Here is an 18,320-nt window from a genome sequence, read left to right as displayed (position 1 = left end):
AGGATTTGAGGGACATCCCAGGATGGGCAACGAGGTAGTGATTCGGTCCTGTAAACTACGCAAATTAGGCCACAAGGAAAAGGAGCAATTCATGCGTACATAGGTTCCTCAAAGAAACTCGACCACAAATTTTAGGGTTGGTTTGAGTTTAAATCAAAGGAAAACTAATGAAAATGGCTTGAAAACTTTGAATTTTAACGATAAGGGAAAAATAAAGGGTAAAGTGGATAGTACGAAGATTAACTTTTTAGTGTAAAAATATGATTTTTAGTTAAAATAAACAGTACCGGAAGTTTTTTTTATTAAAGTTCCCTTAAATCAATGGCTAACGATATTAAAACATTGAGGAACTTGAATATAGTTGGCCCAAAATGTACCGAGTATCAATATAGTTGTTATAAAGTTTGCGAAAGAAGTGGGCCTTCATCCCATAAAAAATATTTTCTCGAAACCAAGAAACTAAGGAGGATATGAAGTTGGCAAAAGTTTTGTAACGAATTACATAGTTCAACGACAGCGTAAAAAAGAAAAGAAAGGAATACATTTTGAAAAGAATGAAAGAGAATAATCCCATTACACAATATCCTCGCTGAAGAAAGTTGTGGTTCAAATTCTACAATCAATTGGTAATAATGGAAACAATACGAGTTTTTTTTCTTATAATTATGATGTTGGAAAATCCTGCACATCCTCACTCGCGCTTTTATTTTGACGCAGACAAACATAACAAGGTGAGAAATGCTTAAATCTCTCCATCCCATAATTCTTCAACAGACTTGTATGGGGATGATCCATCAGTTGCAACCAGGTCTTCTCTAGGCAGCATCTTCTTCTGTGGGATTTTATTGATCTTGGCAAGATCATCTTCTGATAGCTCCCAGTCAAACACCTGCAGATTCTGCTTCAACCTCTCCTTGTTGTAGCTCTTCACAGCTAGTGTTGCCCCTATTTGGTATACCCATCTAATGCAAACCTGCCAAAATTTACCAAAAACTCACCAAGTTTCAGTCCATTGATTCACAAAATTGTAAACATATGAAAATTAATGGTGGGTACTAATCCTAATTTTGATTGAGAAATTATTAATCACGTTTGTGTATGCTTATTTTTTACTACTTCCTAGTTAGATATTCTCTTATCTAAACTACGTAAACCACATGAATGTTGTGCAAACCACCATCAAGTCTTACCCAATCGATATTTAGTGGCGAAGCTAGAAAGTTAGCTCACCATAGACATGACTAAGTAGTAGTGGATGCAGGCTATCCTCATTGCATCCCAACAATATCGTGCAACGCCAAATTTTTTTTTTTTCTTTCAATATTTTCGATGAGGCATTTCATCGAGCACTTAACCGACCCATACTATCGTGTGCTTAGAGTACATCCCCATTATTTAGTGCTCTTTAATTGTGTCTTTAGGTCAGTATTGTTATAGGCCAAACAAAGAGTAAATCAAATATGTATATGGTTGGGAGCTCAAATTTATACAATGACTGGAAAAAGGGCCGGTTAATGAGCCCTTTATTATTTTAAGAAAAAATGGCTGACTTTAAACTTTATTAAAAACGGTGTTGTTTTGCTAAAAACATATACTTTTTTTCCTTAGTGGTCTTGGATGAGAATCCAGTGAGAGTTGTACTAGAAAAATATCGATGTTGTTTAACTTCTATTGAACTTGTCTCTTTCACAAAAAATGAAGTGTATATTTGTTGAACCCAAAAAAAACTGAGAGCCCCTGGCCCTTCATCAAATTCGCCCCTGCTGGCACCAGTTTAATCACTCAAGTCTAATACTGAGTTGGATTAGGCTCAATGAACGTATACACAGGCATCCAAATGCATGTAATTTTTATCTCAAAAGGCATCAATGTTGTTTATAGAGTGCATAACTTGTATATTGTTGTGGTACTTTTCCGGATTAACCCCATTCACATTCATAACTTTATCGAGCCACACAACCCCGATCCAAAATATCATCAAGAAAAAAAATGTGACCGAACCTGAGCAACAGTCTTTCCCCGAGCCTCTGCTATATCCTGAAGCACTTTGCTTTCCAAAACATGATTGCTGCCCCAACTGGAACCAATTGCACCCAAAGGAGAGAATGCAGTCACCACTATACCATTGGCTTTGCAGAAGTCTCTCAGCTTCTTCTGTTGCCAGAATGGACTCAACTCAACCTATATTTACACATGCACACACACTAACACATTAAAGACTGAAAAAAGGGAAAAAAAAATCAATTTTCAGACACAAATGAAGCAATACAGTAGGTTGAAAAATGGACTTACTTGATTTACAGAGGGAGGAATGGAAGCAAAAGTGAGTAAATTTTCAATCTTTTTGCTAGAGAAGTTGCTGACTCCAATGGATTTGGTGAGGCCAAGTCTTTGAGATTCTTCCATGGCTGCCCACACGCCTTTGAAGTCCATAGGCATAAGGTCAACTAATCGGTGCACCAATTCTCCTGGCTTGGCACTGATAGGCCAGTGAATCAGATACAAGTCAAGGTACTCCAATTGAAGATTCCTGCACATTATCATACAATCAAATCATCACCTAATAAACTCCATTTCGTCAAAGTGATGTTTTGATAAGAAATTATTGTGTTCGAGAGTTAAACTAGGTGGACTGATCAACCTACTAACAAATAAACTAGTCTTTATATTGAGAAATACTTTAGGGCAACATGCCCCTTCTCTCACAAAAGCGCACACGCTTTTTTAGTTAATTCGACCTAACGCAACAACTGAAGAAATTTAAGGTTCTACCATAAAATCAATTGACAATAAGGGGAGTAACTTAACCTCTTATAAGTCCTTGCATGGTTTGGTTCCTCACCAATGTGGGACTTTGTCCTCACATTCTCACGCACCCTCTCGCATGTGGTGAATTTTCAACCCTAACATGTGGACAACACAATCGGGATGAAGTGAAACACGTGTGGCCATTAAGCTTCACACGTAGGTCAACCTGCTCTGATGCAATGAAGAAATTGAGATTCTACTATAAAACCAATTAGCAATATGGGAGTAACTCAACCTCTTATAAACCTTTACATGATTTTGTCTCTCACCGATGTAGGACTTTGTCACATTCTCACAACAACTCCTTATTGCAGAGTCCTAAAAATCTAAGATCTCTGGTCTACTTTCGGGTGGCACTTGGTCCAAGTACAAACTTTAGTGCAAGGGTTCCAAAATTCGACTGTTGGACACAAAAAATTTACCTACACATGGAATGCTACGGTGACATTATTTTAAATCAATTATACTCTACAATGCACTTTAGCTTTTACTCGAAACAGTATACGATTAGTTTGAGATGCCGTCAGCAGTCGGATATAGATAAGTAGTGATTTTCCATAACTACTTAGTACTTACTGAAGTGATTTCTTGATAGCAGGAATGATATGATCAGGGTGAGCATCATTGCTCCATAGCTTTGAAGTGATGAAGAGCTGGTCTCTGGAATCAACAAGGCCAAGTTCGAGAGCTTCCTTAATGGCTTCGCCCAGAGTCTGCTCGGAGCCATATATCGAAGCCGTATCAAAATGCCTGTAGCCGAGCTTGATGGCCTCAACCACTGCCATTTTCAACGTGTCAGGTTGTAAGTTGTCGGCTGCCGTGCCGAAGGCGAGCACGGGCATGCTCTTGGGGCCGGCGGAGGAGTCGAGCACCACTTCCGGGATTTGGGTTGCTGCTGCCATCTTTGAAAACTCAGAGTATTGAATTGAAGTTTGCTTGTTTGATTTTTAGTTCCAGGCGAAGTTTGCTTTTAAACCGCAAGATTTTCTGGTATTTTTGGGTCTGCAATCGTCATCGATTATGTAACTCTCAATCTGCAATCGTCATCGATTATGTAACTCTCAAACTCCCTTATTAATACTTCATTAGAAAACTGAATCGTCAACGATTATGTAACTCTCAAAGGGTAACCAAATTCCATTTGACTACTTTTTTTAATGTTAACGGTCGTTTTAGACCCTTAATATATAGGGTTAGTTACATAAACATTCCTTGAAGTTTATCGAGTTTTTACAAAATATCTTTATGTTTAAGACATTACACAACACTTTTTTTGGTTTTAATTCATTTTCATACAAACTTTAAGTCAAAATTTAGCTTATAAATACCCTTATTAATTACTTGAAACTAATAAAAAAACTTTATAATTATATAAAAAAATATAAAACATTAAACATTTGAAAAACAAGAAGAAGACCATGTGGACAAAACAAATTAAGAAAAAAACTTAATTATTACTTTGAAAATAATCTAAACTATCTATTAATAAAATTCTATTTGTCAGTTAAAACTTCATAAACTTACCATTCTAACCCTCTTACCAAAATTGAACAAAAAAACATGAACAATTTAGTAATTACACCCAACATAAATTTTGTAGTTTTTTACACCAACCTCACAACCATGTAAACATAACATACCCTATTTACAAAATAAAAATTAAATAAAAAAACCCCACTTCTCTCATCCTCTTCTTCTCTCTGCATTCCCCACGTTCTTCCACGCTCTCCTTTTCTTTTCATTCTTTTTTCATTTTTCTTTGCTTTTTTCGAATGTCATCCCATTCATTAATGATAAGTTGTACTAAAATAAAAGGCAAACTTAGTTGCAGACGCAAAGTGTGTGGGGTGATTGCTAGTATTTTATTAAAACAAGAAGTTGTTCATCTTCTTCTTTCCCTCCCACCTGATCGAGCAACCACCTCTACCTCCATCTCCATATCCTCATTCTTCCTCCATCACCACCACCCATTCAAACTTTTAACAAACCAAAAAACGATCTCCCTCTAATAAAATAGGGTAAAGTACAAAAAACTACCTCAACTATTGGTGTCACGACACTTTCATACATTATCTTTTAAAATTGACAATGTCATACCTTATCTTTAGAATTTGATCCAATGTTATACCTTCCGTTACTTGACCGTTTACTTTTCAGTTAAATGCTGACGTGACTTGATTTTGGATCCACTTTCTATTAAAAAATCATTAAAATATTATTAAAACTAAAAAAAAATTATTTAATATTATTTAAGTATTAAAATAATAATAAAAAGTTAAAAAAAAAAACAAAAAAACCATCAGTTTGTCCCTTCCCTCCCCCCTCCTCTCTCTTCTCCCCATCTTCATTTTCTTCCCCCTACCTGCAAACCCAAAAAAAAAAATAATAATAATAATAATAAAAAGTTTGAAAACCCAACAACCCCCCCCCTGCGGAAGAACAAGAAGAAGAAGGAGAGGAAAAAAAGGAGGAAGGAAAAAAAAAAAAAATCCCCCCCCCACCCCCCCCCCCCCCCCCGGGGTCGGCGCGGAAGAAGAAGAAGAGGAAGAAAATGAGGAGGAAGAAGAGGAAGAAGAGGAAGAAAAAAAAAAAAAAAAATTGAAAACCCATCAACACCCCCCCTACGGAAGAAGGAGAAGGAGAAGAGGAAAAAAAGGAGGAAGGAAAAAAAAAATTTATTTTTTGAAAACCATCAACTCCCCTGCAGAAGAAATTTTTTTTTTTTTTTTTTTGAAAACCATCAACTCCCCTGCGGAAGAGGAAGAAGGAGAAGGAGGAAGAAGAAGAAGAGGGAAAAAAAGGAGGAAGGAAAAAAAAAAAAAAAAAATTTTTGAAAACCCATCAAACCCCAAATCCATCACTTTCATCCATTCTCCACATCCTCTTCCGCATCCATCCTCCACCTTCTCTGCGCACCCATTTTCCCACCGACGGGGTCTGGGTTTTTTTTTTTTTTTTGGGTTGCAAGAGGGAGAAGAGTGTGGGTGTGGGTGTGGGTGTGGGGGAAGACAAATTGGATTTTTTTTTTTTTTTTTTTTTTTTTTGTTTTGTTTGTTGGGATTTGCAGGTGAGGGAAGAAGATGAAGATGAGGAGAGGAGGGAGGAGGGAGGCGGGAGGAGGGAGGAAGGGGGGAGTGGAGGGACGAAATGAAGGTTTTTTTTTTTTTTTTTTTTTTCTGCTTTTTATTATTATTTTAATATTTTAAAAAAATATTAAATAATTGTTTTTTAGTTTTTAATAATTTTTTAATAGACAGTAGGTTCCGAATCAAGTCACGTCAACACTTAACAGAAAAACTAACAGAAAAATTGACGGAGGTATGACATTGTCACAAATTCGTAAGATGCGGTATGACATTGTCAAATTTAAAAGATGAGGTATAAAACTGTCGTGACTCCAATAGTTGAAGTAGTTTTTTGTACTTTACCCAATAAAATAATAATTGGTAATCAAAATCAAATCCCTACTATTTGATTCCGCACTAAACTAGGAAGAAGAAATCATAGAAGCAGCGGAGAAGGATTTGCGGATGCGGTATGACATTGTCAAATTTAAAAGATGAGGTATAAAACTGTCGTGACTCCAATAGTTGAAGTAGTTTTTTGTACTTTACCCAATAAAATAATAATTGGTAATCAAAATCAAATCCCTACTATTTGATTCCGCACTAAACTAGGAAGAAGAAATCATAGAAGCAGCGGAGAAGGATTTGCGGAAGCGGGGGAAGTCGGGGGGTGGGGGGGGGGGGGGTTGGATGACTTTCGAGGGGTATTAGAAATGGAAGGAAGGGGAGATTTGGGGGACTGAGAGGGGTTGGAGGACGGGGGAGATTTGTCCACATGGTTTTCTTTTTGTGTTTCTTTGAAGTATTTAATGTTCTATAACATTTTTTTATATAATTATAAAGTATTTCTTTATTAATTTTAAGTAATTAATAAGGATAAATTAGTAAACTCATGAACATATTTTGACTGGGGTTGTATGAAAAAGAATTAAAACCTGAGGGGATATTAGTGTAATATCTCAAACGGAAGGAAGTTTTGTGAAAACTCGATAAACCTTAGAGTGTAGTGTAATTAATCCTAATATAATATGACTTGGAGAAAGCCCATGAAAGGAAAAGAAAATTAGAGTTTGGGCTTCTGAGCTATTTGAACAAGACGAATGAACTCTGATTGCTCAACGGTCTGGATCAAGTATCAACAAAGAATATGAGCGTTATTCAAAAAGGTACTTTCCAATCGGTTGAAGTAAGTTGGTAAACTGATAAATTTATAGCACGAAGGCCCTAAGCACTCGAGGCAGTGTTTTCTCAACCACCCAAAGCCTAGCATAGCACTCAGTATGTGTTGGCCCATAATACCTCGCAACTAGCCCTCAACAAATGTCAATTGATCTCCGCGTGTCGACTGAGTAAGGAGGAGTAGCCAACAAGATAAGTCTACATATCTAGTTCATAATGCTAGAACGGTGACTTGGAGCCCATGACTTTTACAAGCGGTCGGACAAAAAATGAAAAGAAGAGATTACACCATTACAAAACACTTGTAACCTATATCAATATATAGAGAGCATTACAGTGGACATAGCCAGTTTAGGGGTGAACCACTTAAATTTTGTTGACAACTACTTAAAGTCTTTATCCCAAGCTCATCAAGAGTTAATCATACTGATCTTTGTTGACGTCCTAATTTTGAGCGTTAACAAATGTATTGTTAACAATCTTATCATTTAAATTTTTTTTTTTTTTTTTTTGGTTCTTATTCCATAATGTTGCACAATAATTTAAATTGTCTAAAAATCATATATTTTTAAATTAACTAAATTTGAGATCTTTTAATCATTTTTTCCTAGTAATAATTGAAAGCCTTCTTGTTCCTTCTTGCCTGTAGAACTCTTAAAAAAAACTGCATACTTGTAGCTCCGATGCAATGCAGGGTGCTCCTCATCAATCAAATCCTCAATTGGACCATTCACAGTGTCCCCGTTGGGTCCATAAAACATTGCCAGTGACAGACGGGGCTGAATTTTGTTGGTTACTGGACTCACTGCCCTGTGGTGCACACTGACTCTTGTACCTTCCATTACTCAAAACCTACATAAAAAAGAGAGATGGATCAAATTAACCCATAAACTGTGAAATACGTTTATATAGAATAAAAACTGCATATAAATCACGGTTTAGTACTCATTTATTATTTGTTTATATCTGCTGCTTTTGTTTTTAAAAGTTTGTAAACGGTTTTATTTAAGTCACCTGTATTTGGTCACCTAGATTGATAACAAAGGCACTGGGGAGAGAATCACCAGCAACCCATTGCCTATCATTGATCACTTGAAGGCCAGTCACTCCCTCTGTCTGCCTAAGTACTGTGAGTGTATTGAGAGCGGTATTGACAACTAGTCCAAGTGTGAGCGACATGGTGGATACTGGTTTCCTTGTGCTTTGAGAGTAGGATTCTCACCCAACTTCTTTTGTGAGCAGTCCTCTAGCCCAAGCCCTCGGGATATCAATCCCAAAATCCTATTCATCAATGTCCAATCTCTCTTGCATACTCAGCAAAAACCTCACTAACCAAAACCGCCAAACACAAAGTGAAGAAATAGAATTAGAACCGGTTACAAACTTTTAATAAAATTAGAATCAGATGACACAAAACAGACCATAAAATGTATATAATTTACGGTGTACTGCTCCTTTATTGATATCTTGCCCAATTTTTTATTAAAAGCAGTCACTAGTTACATTTGTGTTATGTCTCCCAAGAAAACTACATAAAATTAGCACAAACTAAAAATTAAGCTGCTAGGAAAACATGGGCGTGCTCATTGGTTATTCACTTAGAGCTCAAACTTCCCTCTCCACAATTTAGATTAGTTTAAAGTATAACATATCGCTCATATAAAAAGAATAAAATTAAGCTGGTACCGGTATTGGGGAGGATTTTCAGGTAAAGAATTGAGAGGAAGCCAAAGATGAGAGAAGGGTTCACTCTACATAGTGACCTTTTGCTCTTGCCCTTCAACTTTGAGGTAGTAATAGAAAAGCTTCACTTACTTGGAGTGATCTGTGGTAAAGTATTTTGGCCTTTCTTCAGGAGGCAATTTGAAAAATTGGTTCACGGCAGACATCATTTTATTGCAGAGTTCCTCAGGCGCTCCATGGTTGATGGTCTGGAAAAATCCGTACTCCATCTCCATTGTTGCTGCTGCCTCGGTCGTTCAAATCCACTGTTCTAAAAATCCCTGCTTAGCGCCGCCTAAGTTTTGCTTGGGCGCTAGGCGGTTGACCACCGTTCCGATTAATGCCTAGACGTTTGAAATTAAGAAAGGGCGCTTAGACCTACTGAGGTGCCTGCCTATACCTCCTAGGCACCTGCCTAGCTCTCCTAAACCCGCCTAGACACCATCCTAGGTTGCAACTCATTTAGACAGAAAATAAATAACTTTGATTTTGCATTTTATTTTTTCAATAAATTATAAGAGACTTGTTAAATACTTAAAGGAACACACATATTATATACTTGTTTTCCATGTTTTCATTATGTTCCAATAGTTCATAAATATATAACATTCCATTTTGTAGTTTATGATGAAATCATATATATTTTAAATATAAACAGACACTTATTTATACGAAATATAATAGATTTAATTAAATCCGTCTAATCCGCCTAGGTACCCGCCTAGCCGCCCAGTTTGCTGCCCGACTAGTGCCTAGCGTTTTTTAAAACATCGTTCAAATCAATGGTGGGGATTGATTCCAGAGCTGAAACATTTGGGAGGTGTGGCCTGTGATTCTCTGGGAGAATGAAGTTTGGAGAGAGGGATAGAGGAGTGGTGTCCATTGCCATTTGGAAGGATGCCATCTTTTGAGGAAGGACTGTTTGAGTTTGATCGGGTGACCTAAATGGAATTATTGTACAGACAAGAACACAGTTCTGGGTAGTTGACCGGTGGGGTAGTTGTGTGTCATGCGCACGCAGCCAACCGAACGAATTCATAGGTAAATGATTGAAATCAGCGCGAGTGGATGTGCACACTGTCTCGAGTAAACTTTCTATTTCACGGATATATATATATATATATATATATATATATATCACCATTATAGCGTGACTAACATCTAGTAATCCAATCTCCCATTTATTCGCGGCCCTGGACGACACCATCGACCCTTGTATGTTCTGTTTTCACGTTTCAATCGAATCCTAATCCGTTGGAAGTAGTCTACACCAAACAAATGGTAAAAAATCCAACCTATCCGTTTGATCGACCTTAAAATTTCATACATTTCAGAATGCAGAATCAGAGACACAGCTCACAGCTGTTGCTCTCCGTGGCCTATACGTGGGATCCAACACAATCTATTACCACTTTTCCGCACATCACTGTAAAACGTTATTTTCTCTCTTTGTCAAAAGTCGATGGCCTCTAGTGCCACATTTCAATTTCGAACAAGGACCAGATAATAAGAACCACACGTGGTGGGGGTAGGGCAGGAGGATCATCAAACCTTAAGCCACTTTAATTATATCTTAATCTATTGACTAATTTACCCACACGATATTCAAGATAATAACGTGCAGTGCTCACATCTCTTTTTGTTGTAAAATCGATGGTGTGTGCAGTGAAATAAATAAAACAAGACACAAAATTTACGAGGTTCCTCTACAATCAGTGTGACTGGAGTACGTCCTCGGAGCATCAGTGGTGCTTCTATTATAATTTAGAATAATATGAGTACAAAATAACTATCTCTCTATTATCCCCTCTCATCTTCCTCTCTTTTCTCTCTTCCTCTTCTGTGAGCCTATCTGGCTTCTATATCCTCATTCATTTTATAAGCAAAGAGAATACTATTCATTTTACAAATTTTCCACAAATTAATAATGAAAATACTGTGAATAAATAGTAACAAACTATTCATGTGGGCCATCCATATATTATTCACAACACTCCCCCTTGAATGGCCATAAGTCTTCGATTGACTCATTAAAATCTTGATTTGTTGTGGATGCTCCCCTTGATGAGTATCTCCCCCTGATTTCAAATCATTTAGATTGATCGTTGATCATTCTGCTTCAGTCTCTTAGCAAGAAGAGTTGCCAAAAGAGGTGCTTTACTTGTTGTTAACTTTCCATAAGCTTGTTCTTGAACTAGGTTGGAGGGCCTTTTGCTAGACTTCCTCCAAAAGGTCAGAATTTACTACTTTTATCTGGAGCTGAATTTGATTCAAGGGTGGTGGACACTTGATCTTGAATCGGACTTGTGATTTCTTCAAGGGTCGTCTAGGCTTGATCTTGAATGAAATTTGATCATGAGGAGCTTCATGTGACAAGTGATCTTAGGCTTTGTCAGGGATGAACTAGCACGTGTTTTGTTGTGCTTGTCTCCACATGTTTCAATGTATCATTTTCACTTGCCTTATCTGTTCCCCTTGTAGAAGTGATATTTTCCCTAGTTTTCCCATATGTAGGTGTGACATCTTCTCTTGTAGTATTTGTCCCCTGATGCAGTAGTGGAATGCAACCCTTGCATTTGAATGGTCCTTCAGAACATTACTTCTCAGCAACTTGTCATGCTTGGCAGCTTCAGTGTAAATAACCAACATCATATCAATAGTTGAAAATGAGTACTCGAGAGCAATGCAAGGTAAGCAACCAGGCAAAAGTTCCGGGCAATCAATTCCAAATCATTCTTTTTTTCCTTATCCTGCAGGTGAGAACAAGGACAAAGGAAAGGATAGGGAGATTGCATGATATAAGATACTCTTGCTCTCGTCCCTGATGATATGAGATAATCTTGCTCTGGTGTGACTGGTTTTGAAGGGTATTCTCGGAGATGAAGAAAACTGAGTATTTCGAGATGCTTTGTTAAAGATGCATTCTCGGAGATAAGGAAGAGTTAGGTATTCTTGCAAATCTGCCTTATTATGGAGAACGAAGATCGACATATATAGAGATTTTTCAATAGCAAGTAGTGGTGATGTGCATTTACTCTTGTTAGCAACTGTGGTGTAATTAGAACAATAAGATTTACACATTTTCAACTTTGTTCGAAAAAGCTGTGATTGCATCTGAAAAATGTTGACGAACTTTATCCTAAAAATCTGATTTTTGAAATTCGGAGAGCGATGCTTCTTCGATCTTTGAACAAGTGGCTCTGTTGTCTCTTCTTTTATAGAGACATCAATTGTGTTCAAAAGTATGCTAAAAAAGTTGCTGCCTGTAGAAATTTTCCCTTTCTTGCACTTCTGAGATTTTATTTGACTTCATTTTTCCTTCATCATTTCTGAAAATGGTTTGCCCATCTAACATTTGCTTAGATTTGAGTCTTAGGAGTGATATAGACGAGTAGCGTCAGGATAATATATGGCGTCCGTCCTTCTTATCTTTTAATGGTTCTCTTACGGTTGGGGACTCTGTAATGAAGAATAACATAACTGCTACTATGGTAGCTAGGAATCTTCTCACTCGAAAGGATAACAGAATCCTTTCAAAACGGTTTGATGAGTTGGCCGTTCAAGACTCATTGGTTCTCAATGTTCAATGTGCGGGCTCTGTATCCAATATAGGCCAACGCCTACTTGCTCGAACTCACCAAGTTGAATCATTGATGGATGAAGTGGTAAGTCTTAAACAAGAGATCAGAGGGCTCAAGCACGAGAATAGAGTGTTACACGTGCTTACAAATAATTACTCGACGAGCATGAAAAGAGATCTCGACTAGCTACAGGAATCCGAAAGTCGGATTCAAAGTGATCATCAGAGGTTCGTTGCTAGATTCCGAAGGCAACTGATGCCTTCCCCTTCTGGTGTTTTGTCAAGTACTGGGGTGCCACATGATCAATCTCCAGTGCCTCCCCCTTTTGGGGTATTGCGGAGTATTGAGGCTTCACATGAGCAACCTTTGTGAAGGCTTCATCATGTTTGTTTGTTTTAACTCAAGTGTATGCGCATATCTGTAATTTCTCCGAGATATCAATATATAAGTTTTATTTCATTCAATGTATTGTGCCAAATACAATAAAGCATATACTTCACTAAGATATGGTGCTTCTAGACCAAATATCAATTTATCTTTACCCTCACGAAAATAAATGATCATTATTAGTGTCTAAATCATTTGAGTATTCAACTCATAATCTTCAATCCATATGATTCTTTAATATCATAAACATCATGGATAAGATTCGTGTTGGCATATTGTTCAATCTGCAGTTCGAGATAATATTTCTCTCAACACTTTATAATTTTTCTTGACTCTTCAGGAGTCCCAATTTAATATCATCAACTCTTGCAAAAGATTTTAGTATGTTGCAACAATACCATAATAAAAGTACTCACTAAGGCAATTTATATCATCCATTAGTATTGAGTACATATTTTATGCTTTACCTTTCCGGGGCTTACTTCAAGCAATTTAAATCCTTCAGGGATTTTCTACACTTCATGACACATTTTCCTTTTGAATTTATACAGAGCAATTTGCTTCCATGTATATTTGAGGGATTTACTTATGGAGATATGATGTGGGCGACTCATAACCCTTCTTATATAATTCTCCATTCATATGAACTTGTTTATAACCTTGTGTCATATCATATGAGTGTGTTTCATGGTATTACAAACGCCCACATGTAACCTTCTAGGTTCAACATCCTTTGGCTATTTGTATTGTATTCAAGTATATAGGTCCATTTTTCCACGTTCTTACAAAATTGTAATGGAATTACCTTTCTCCATTTTTGGCCAATAATTTTGTTGACGGAAAAAGAACAGGATTCAATATCAACACAGCTCATTGATGAATTTAGTAGCTACTTGTAGAAACCAAAATTACTATTGGTTATCATCAATTCTTGATCCCATATTCTCAAGTGCATGCACATGCATAAATTATTTATTTATTTATTTTTTACATATTTGGATATCCATTGCCTCTTCAAGGGCATTACACTGTCTCTTCCAAGACAGTCATACTTTAGAGAATGCAGATCATAACCTCTTCTTGAGCGTTATAGAGCTTGGATTGTAATCTCCACTTCCGGGAGTTGAGTCATTGGAACCTATATGTCTATCATGCTTCATGCATGAGACATCAACATTCCCATATCCGCGGATTATCCTTTCTGGGACGTATATCCATGCAGCGACTGTCATGCTTCTGGCATGCAACAGTTATGCTTCGGGAATGCAATAGTTCAGTAGTGCCATATTATTCTTCTTTCAAATGACTAAACCTTTTGAGTCTGAAGGTTTGCCACGCTTCAGGCGTGCAACATATAAATCATTTACTGCCTCATTATATTGTCCAACAGGGACATTAATTCTTGTAGGCACATTTGCAGCAAGTATATGTGAATTCATTACTTTCGTTGCATCATTCAATTATTCTCACTTCGTTTTTATATTGATTGTTTCATGAATCAAAATAAGACAAATTCTCTTCGTTCTTCTGGAATGGTCTTTTCTCATCATTCTTCTGGAATGATATTTTCTCATCGTTCTTTTGAAACGAAGTTATTTTCTCCCCCTAACGGCGGGAAAATTGTCTTATCAAAATGACAATCCGCAAACCACGCGGTAAACATATCCTCAATCAAGGGTTCCAAATTTTGAATGATAGATGATGTTCAACGTCAATGCCTAATCTGCGATGATGCCTCATTTCAGTACGTTGTGGCAGTGAAATAGGCACAAAGATAATACAACCAAAAACTCGTAGATGTGTAATGTTTGGTTAATGCCCAAACACGAGTTGTATTGAAAAATATTGATGGTTGGCAACATGTCTCAACCGAATTAATAATGCATCATGTAAAATGACATGTCCCTATGTAGAAACTTGGCAATTTCATTTTCATTAGCAGAGCGCCGGTAATCAATTTCATCCGCTTAATAAATACTTCTGCCAAACCATTTTGAGTATGAACATGAGGAACTTCTGGTCCTTATTTAATAATCTGTATACTGAGACTCTAATGGCTTTTATTGCAATTAAATTGTGGCACTTTGGCTCTTCAAACTTAAGGTACTCATCAATGAACTTCATGTCCTGATCTTGAGGATCTACGGACTTCATGCCCGATCTTTTTGCATGATGGAACTTCAGGTCCAATCATTTTTATATGATGAGGATCAAGAAACTGCAGGTTCTGATCTGATCAAGGAACTTCAGGTCTTGTATATACTCATCGTAACAAAAGATAAGTACAATAAATAAATTAAAGCAATATGCGGTAATTCCAGCCATAGGAAATAAATTGCATTTAAGTAAATAAAGCTTGTGACAAGGGCTTTTATTCAGCACCATTCACATAAATCAAAACTTAAAGCAGTAGGCGGTAAAACCGTCCATGATAAATAAATTGCTTTAAAGTAAATAAAACTTGTGAAAGTGTTTTAAACCAACACCATTCACATAAATAAATATGTATATATTTTTCTTCTTTCTTTTCAGATGGAACAACACCATCCAAAAGCCTTTATCTTTTTTTTATTTTTATTATTATTATTATTATTATTTCTTATTCATTCACATGATGCAACAATCCAAAAAACCTTTGTTTTTTTTTTTCTTAGTTTTTACATGGTGTTAGACGCACGATCATTTTTCCTTTTATTTTATTATTTTGTCTAATGCTTTTTCAAAATGTTTTGATGCATCATTCTATTGCTTTTGCCCATTTTTCTTTCTGCAAAAACCCACAGACTGTTACTTTTTGCATGGGAGAGGCCAAATAAGGAATACCATTTCCCATCCCCGTGTTTTCTTCAATTTTCCTTGCATGGTCTAGAGAACATGGCATCGCGAAGCAAGAACTTCCATACAAGAACATAGATGACATCGGGGTTGATGGAGGTACAAGAGAGGGAGGCCTATGTGGAGTCAGTGCTGCCATCACTATCTTAGACAACCGAGTATTCATAGGAGTTCTCGAGATCCGTCGAAAATGACACGATATGGGTTTCCAAGTTTGATGAGATACTTCTGGATCTTTGGAAACCAGTTGTCAGGTAGGAGTTTTCTTATCTCGTGATGACTACTGGTCGTTGTAAATTTCAATTCTCACCGGAATTCGGTGGGGTGCTTTTGGAGCGGTGGGAGAGACGAAAAAATGGACATACCTTTACTTGTTTTGTTGTACCTTTGTTTGTCCGAATTTATGGCGTTATACTTTCCACTAACATGAGAGCTTCTCGTGCTGATAACATGTTGTAAAATCGATGGTGTGTGCAGTGAAATAAATAAAATAAGACACAAAATTTACGAGGTTCCTCTACAGTCAGTGTGACTAGAGTACGTCCTCAGAGTAGCAATGGTGCTTCTATTATAATTTAGAATAATAAGAGTACAAAATAACTCTCTCTATTATTCCCTCTCCTCTTCCTCTCTTTTCTCTCATCCTCTTCTTCTCTTTTCTCTCTTCCTCTTATGTGAGCCTCTCTGGCTTCTATATCCTCATTCGTTTTATAAGCAAAGAGAATACTATTCATTTTACAAATTTTCCTCATATGAATAGTAAAAATATTGTGCATAAATAGTAACAAACAATTCATGTGAGCCATCCACATATTATTCACAACACTTTTAGATTTGTCTGGCACTTTGCCTAAGCAAATAAATAAGTTAGATTACAAGGTATCTTTATGTCAACAATATTTCTGATTCGGCCACCTGACCAATACCAGTCAAACAGACATTATTACCATTAAGTGACATGTGTCGTCATTTGGTATGTTGGATGCAATGGACAGATGGCATCATTTAATGTATTGAGTTGTTAGCTCTGTTAGAAGTTTGTTAGGTTGTTAAGTGTGTTAGATTATGGATATATAGCTAGACTATTGTAACAGATAATCATTTTCTTTTACAATCTCTTCTGTTTCTCTCTATCATCTTCATCTTCTTTTGTGCCAATTCTTCATCTTTTACAATGTAGTTAATAATTACAACTTAATTATCTATATAACTTAATGGATGTTTAGTTTTATTACCAAAAAATGTCGATGCAATTAAAACGTAGTTGTTTCATATAATTAAGTTAGAATTTATTTATTAAGCTTCCGACATATAATTACATTTTTCAAATCTTATATCTCAAGATTCTCCAAATATAAATGGAACTCATAATTTTTTTTTTTATGTTTTTGGTGAGAGGGGCCGGGGAATCTAATCCCCTGAATGCTACGTGAGTGGAGTGGACTGGAGAGCCTTCTTTATCAATAAAAAGTCATTCCATCAGCTGTCATCATTCTTCCTGTATTATATAGTTTACAAATACTGGAATTTAAACTAATTACGTGCAGCATCGTGAACCAGTGTAGCTAGGTTACATACAATATCCAGCTGGCATCTATGTGACAAATGTGTATTTTTATGGTTCAGTCCCATTTTATTCCACGTTCAATAAACATTTGGGTACTAATATTTGATAAGTTCTTGTAAATCTTTAATGCATGATGATAAATGTAGGATCCAGGACAATTATAGGGAAGGAAACTATGTTGCAGACAAATTAGCAGAAATTCGTCCTTCTTTGAAGTATGACTGTCATATTTCTTAGGCTCCTCCCGTTAGTGTTAGTGGTTTAGCTCAGAGACATGTATGAAGGATTGCTACATCCATATTTGTTGAGTTGTTTCCCTCATGCAGCTGTAGGTATTCATTTGTAAAAAGAAATAAAAATTGTGATTTGATACCCCAATGTGTATGTATATATAATGAATGGTCCCTCGATGCTTCCAAACTATATCGCTATTGCATATTTGGAATCATATGTTTATTTGATTTGATGTGAAATCACCATGCATGGTCCACCTCATCTCTTAAATTCTCCTGTACTTCAACCGCCTTCCACATTTAATCGCAGCAAGCCATCGATCGAATCTGGTCAAGAAAATGTTTTTGTCATTGCGGTCATGCATGTATGGACCATACGTTATAACCATCATAAACTCCATTTTTCGTAAAGGTTAAATATGTCAAAGCATATTGATGTCCGAGATTAGAAATGCCAACAAAGAAGAAAGGAACCCAAGAGGCATGTGTGTGTAAATATCTTGATTTTAAGTTTTAAAAATCTGGGCAGGTAAGATCGTAGAAATAGTACTACTGTTTAAATATTATAGATCCACAACATTGAAACTTGTTGACATATTTTCAGATAAAAGTTGTCTTACGTAGTACAATTTAAACCACAAACTAGACATACTGCTAACCCTCTCTTCTATATGTAGTTCTCGCCTACAATTGTAGGACATACATTTATTCAATAGTGTTAATTTTTGTGTATCTAAATATTATGATTAGTCTTAACATTGTAACGTAGGACCTTACAAATACAAGAGCGTCAACAAGCGCGGGTCTTGCATTCCACATCTTTCAAATAAGCCACCCAAGTTAGTTTACCGGTTAGTGTAAATAATTAAGGTGGTACGTAAGAGTAGGCTAAGTGTGGTTCAAAACCTCGGAATGTAAAAAAAATAAGTACAAAAAAAGTAAT

At 36.5% G+C, this 18,320-nt stretch overlaps 1 protein-coding gene and 1 pseudogene across 1 annotated transcript; both read right to left on the bottom strand.

Annotated features, from left to right (window-relative positions):
• Positions 1-543: 543 nt before the first annotated feature.
• LOC137737960 (non-functional NADPH-dependent codeinone reductase 2) lies at positions 544-3,762 on the bottom strand. Its single transcript, XM_068477550.2, has 4 exons — positions 3,385-3,762; positions 2,293-2,530; positions 2,002-2,181; positions 544-973 (listed from the first exon to the last, which is right to left on the bottom strand). Exons 1-4 carry the CDS (start codon positions 3,708-3,710, stop codon positions 743-745), a joined length of 975 nt encoding a protein of 324 aa, XP_068333651.2. The 5' UTR covers positions 3,711-3,762; the 3' UTR covers positions 544-742.
• A 3,887-nt stretch (positions 3,763-7,649) lies between these two features.
• Positions 7,650-9,746, bottom strand: LOC148692003 (protein DOWNY MILDEW RESISTANCE 6-like; annotated as a pseudogene).
• Positions 9,747-18,320: the final 8,574 nt, after the last annotated feature.

The sequence above is a fragment of the Pyrus communis genome, chromosome 13, assembly GCF_041283825.1.
Source record: "Pyrus communis isolate YQ-2024b chromosome 13, ASM4128382v1, whole genome shotgun sequence".
NCBI classification, from domain to species: domain Eukaryota; kingdom Viridiplantae; phylum Streptophyta; class Magnoliopsida; order Rosales; family Rosaceae; genus Pyrus; species Pyrus communis.
This window is presented reverse-complemented; position numbering and strand designations above follow the sequence as displayed.

What these genes read in the sequence shown, in the direction of transcription:
- LOC137737960 (XM_068477550.2), bottom strand. Translation starts at nt 3,710, where the DNA reads ATGGCAGCAGCAACCCAAATCCCGGAAGTGGTGCTCGACTCCTCCGCC. An exon ending in GCTATCAAGAAATCACTTCA is followed by an intron (nt 2,531 to 3,384) that starts GTAAGTACTAAG and finishes GATAATGTGCAG; the next exon opens with GAATCTTCAATTGGAGTACC. An exon ending in GGGGAAAGACTGTTGCTCAG is followed by an intron (nt 974 to 2,001) that starts GTTCGGTCACAT and finishes AAATTTTGGCAG; the next exon opens with GTTTGCATTAGATGGGTATA.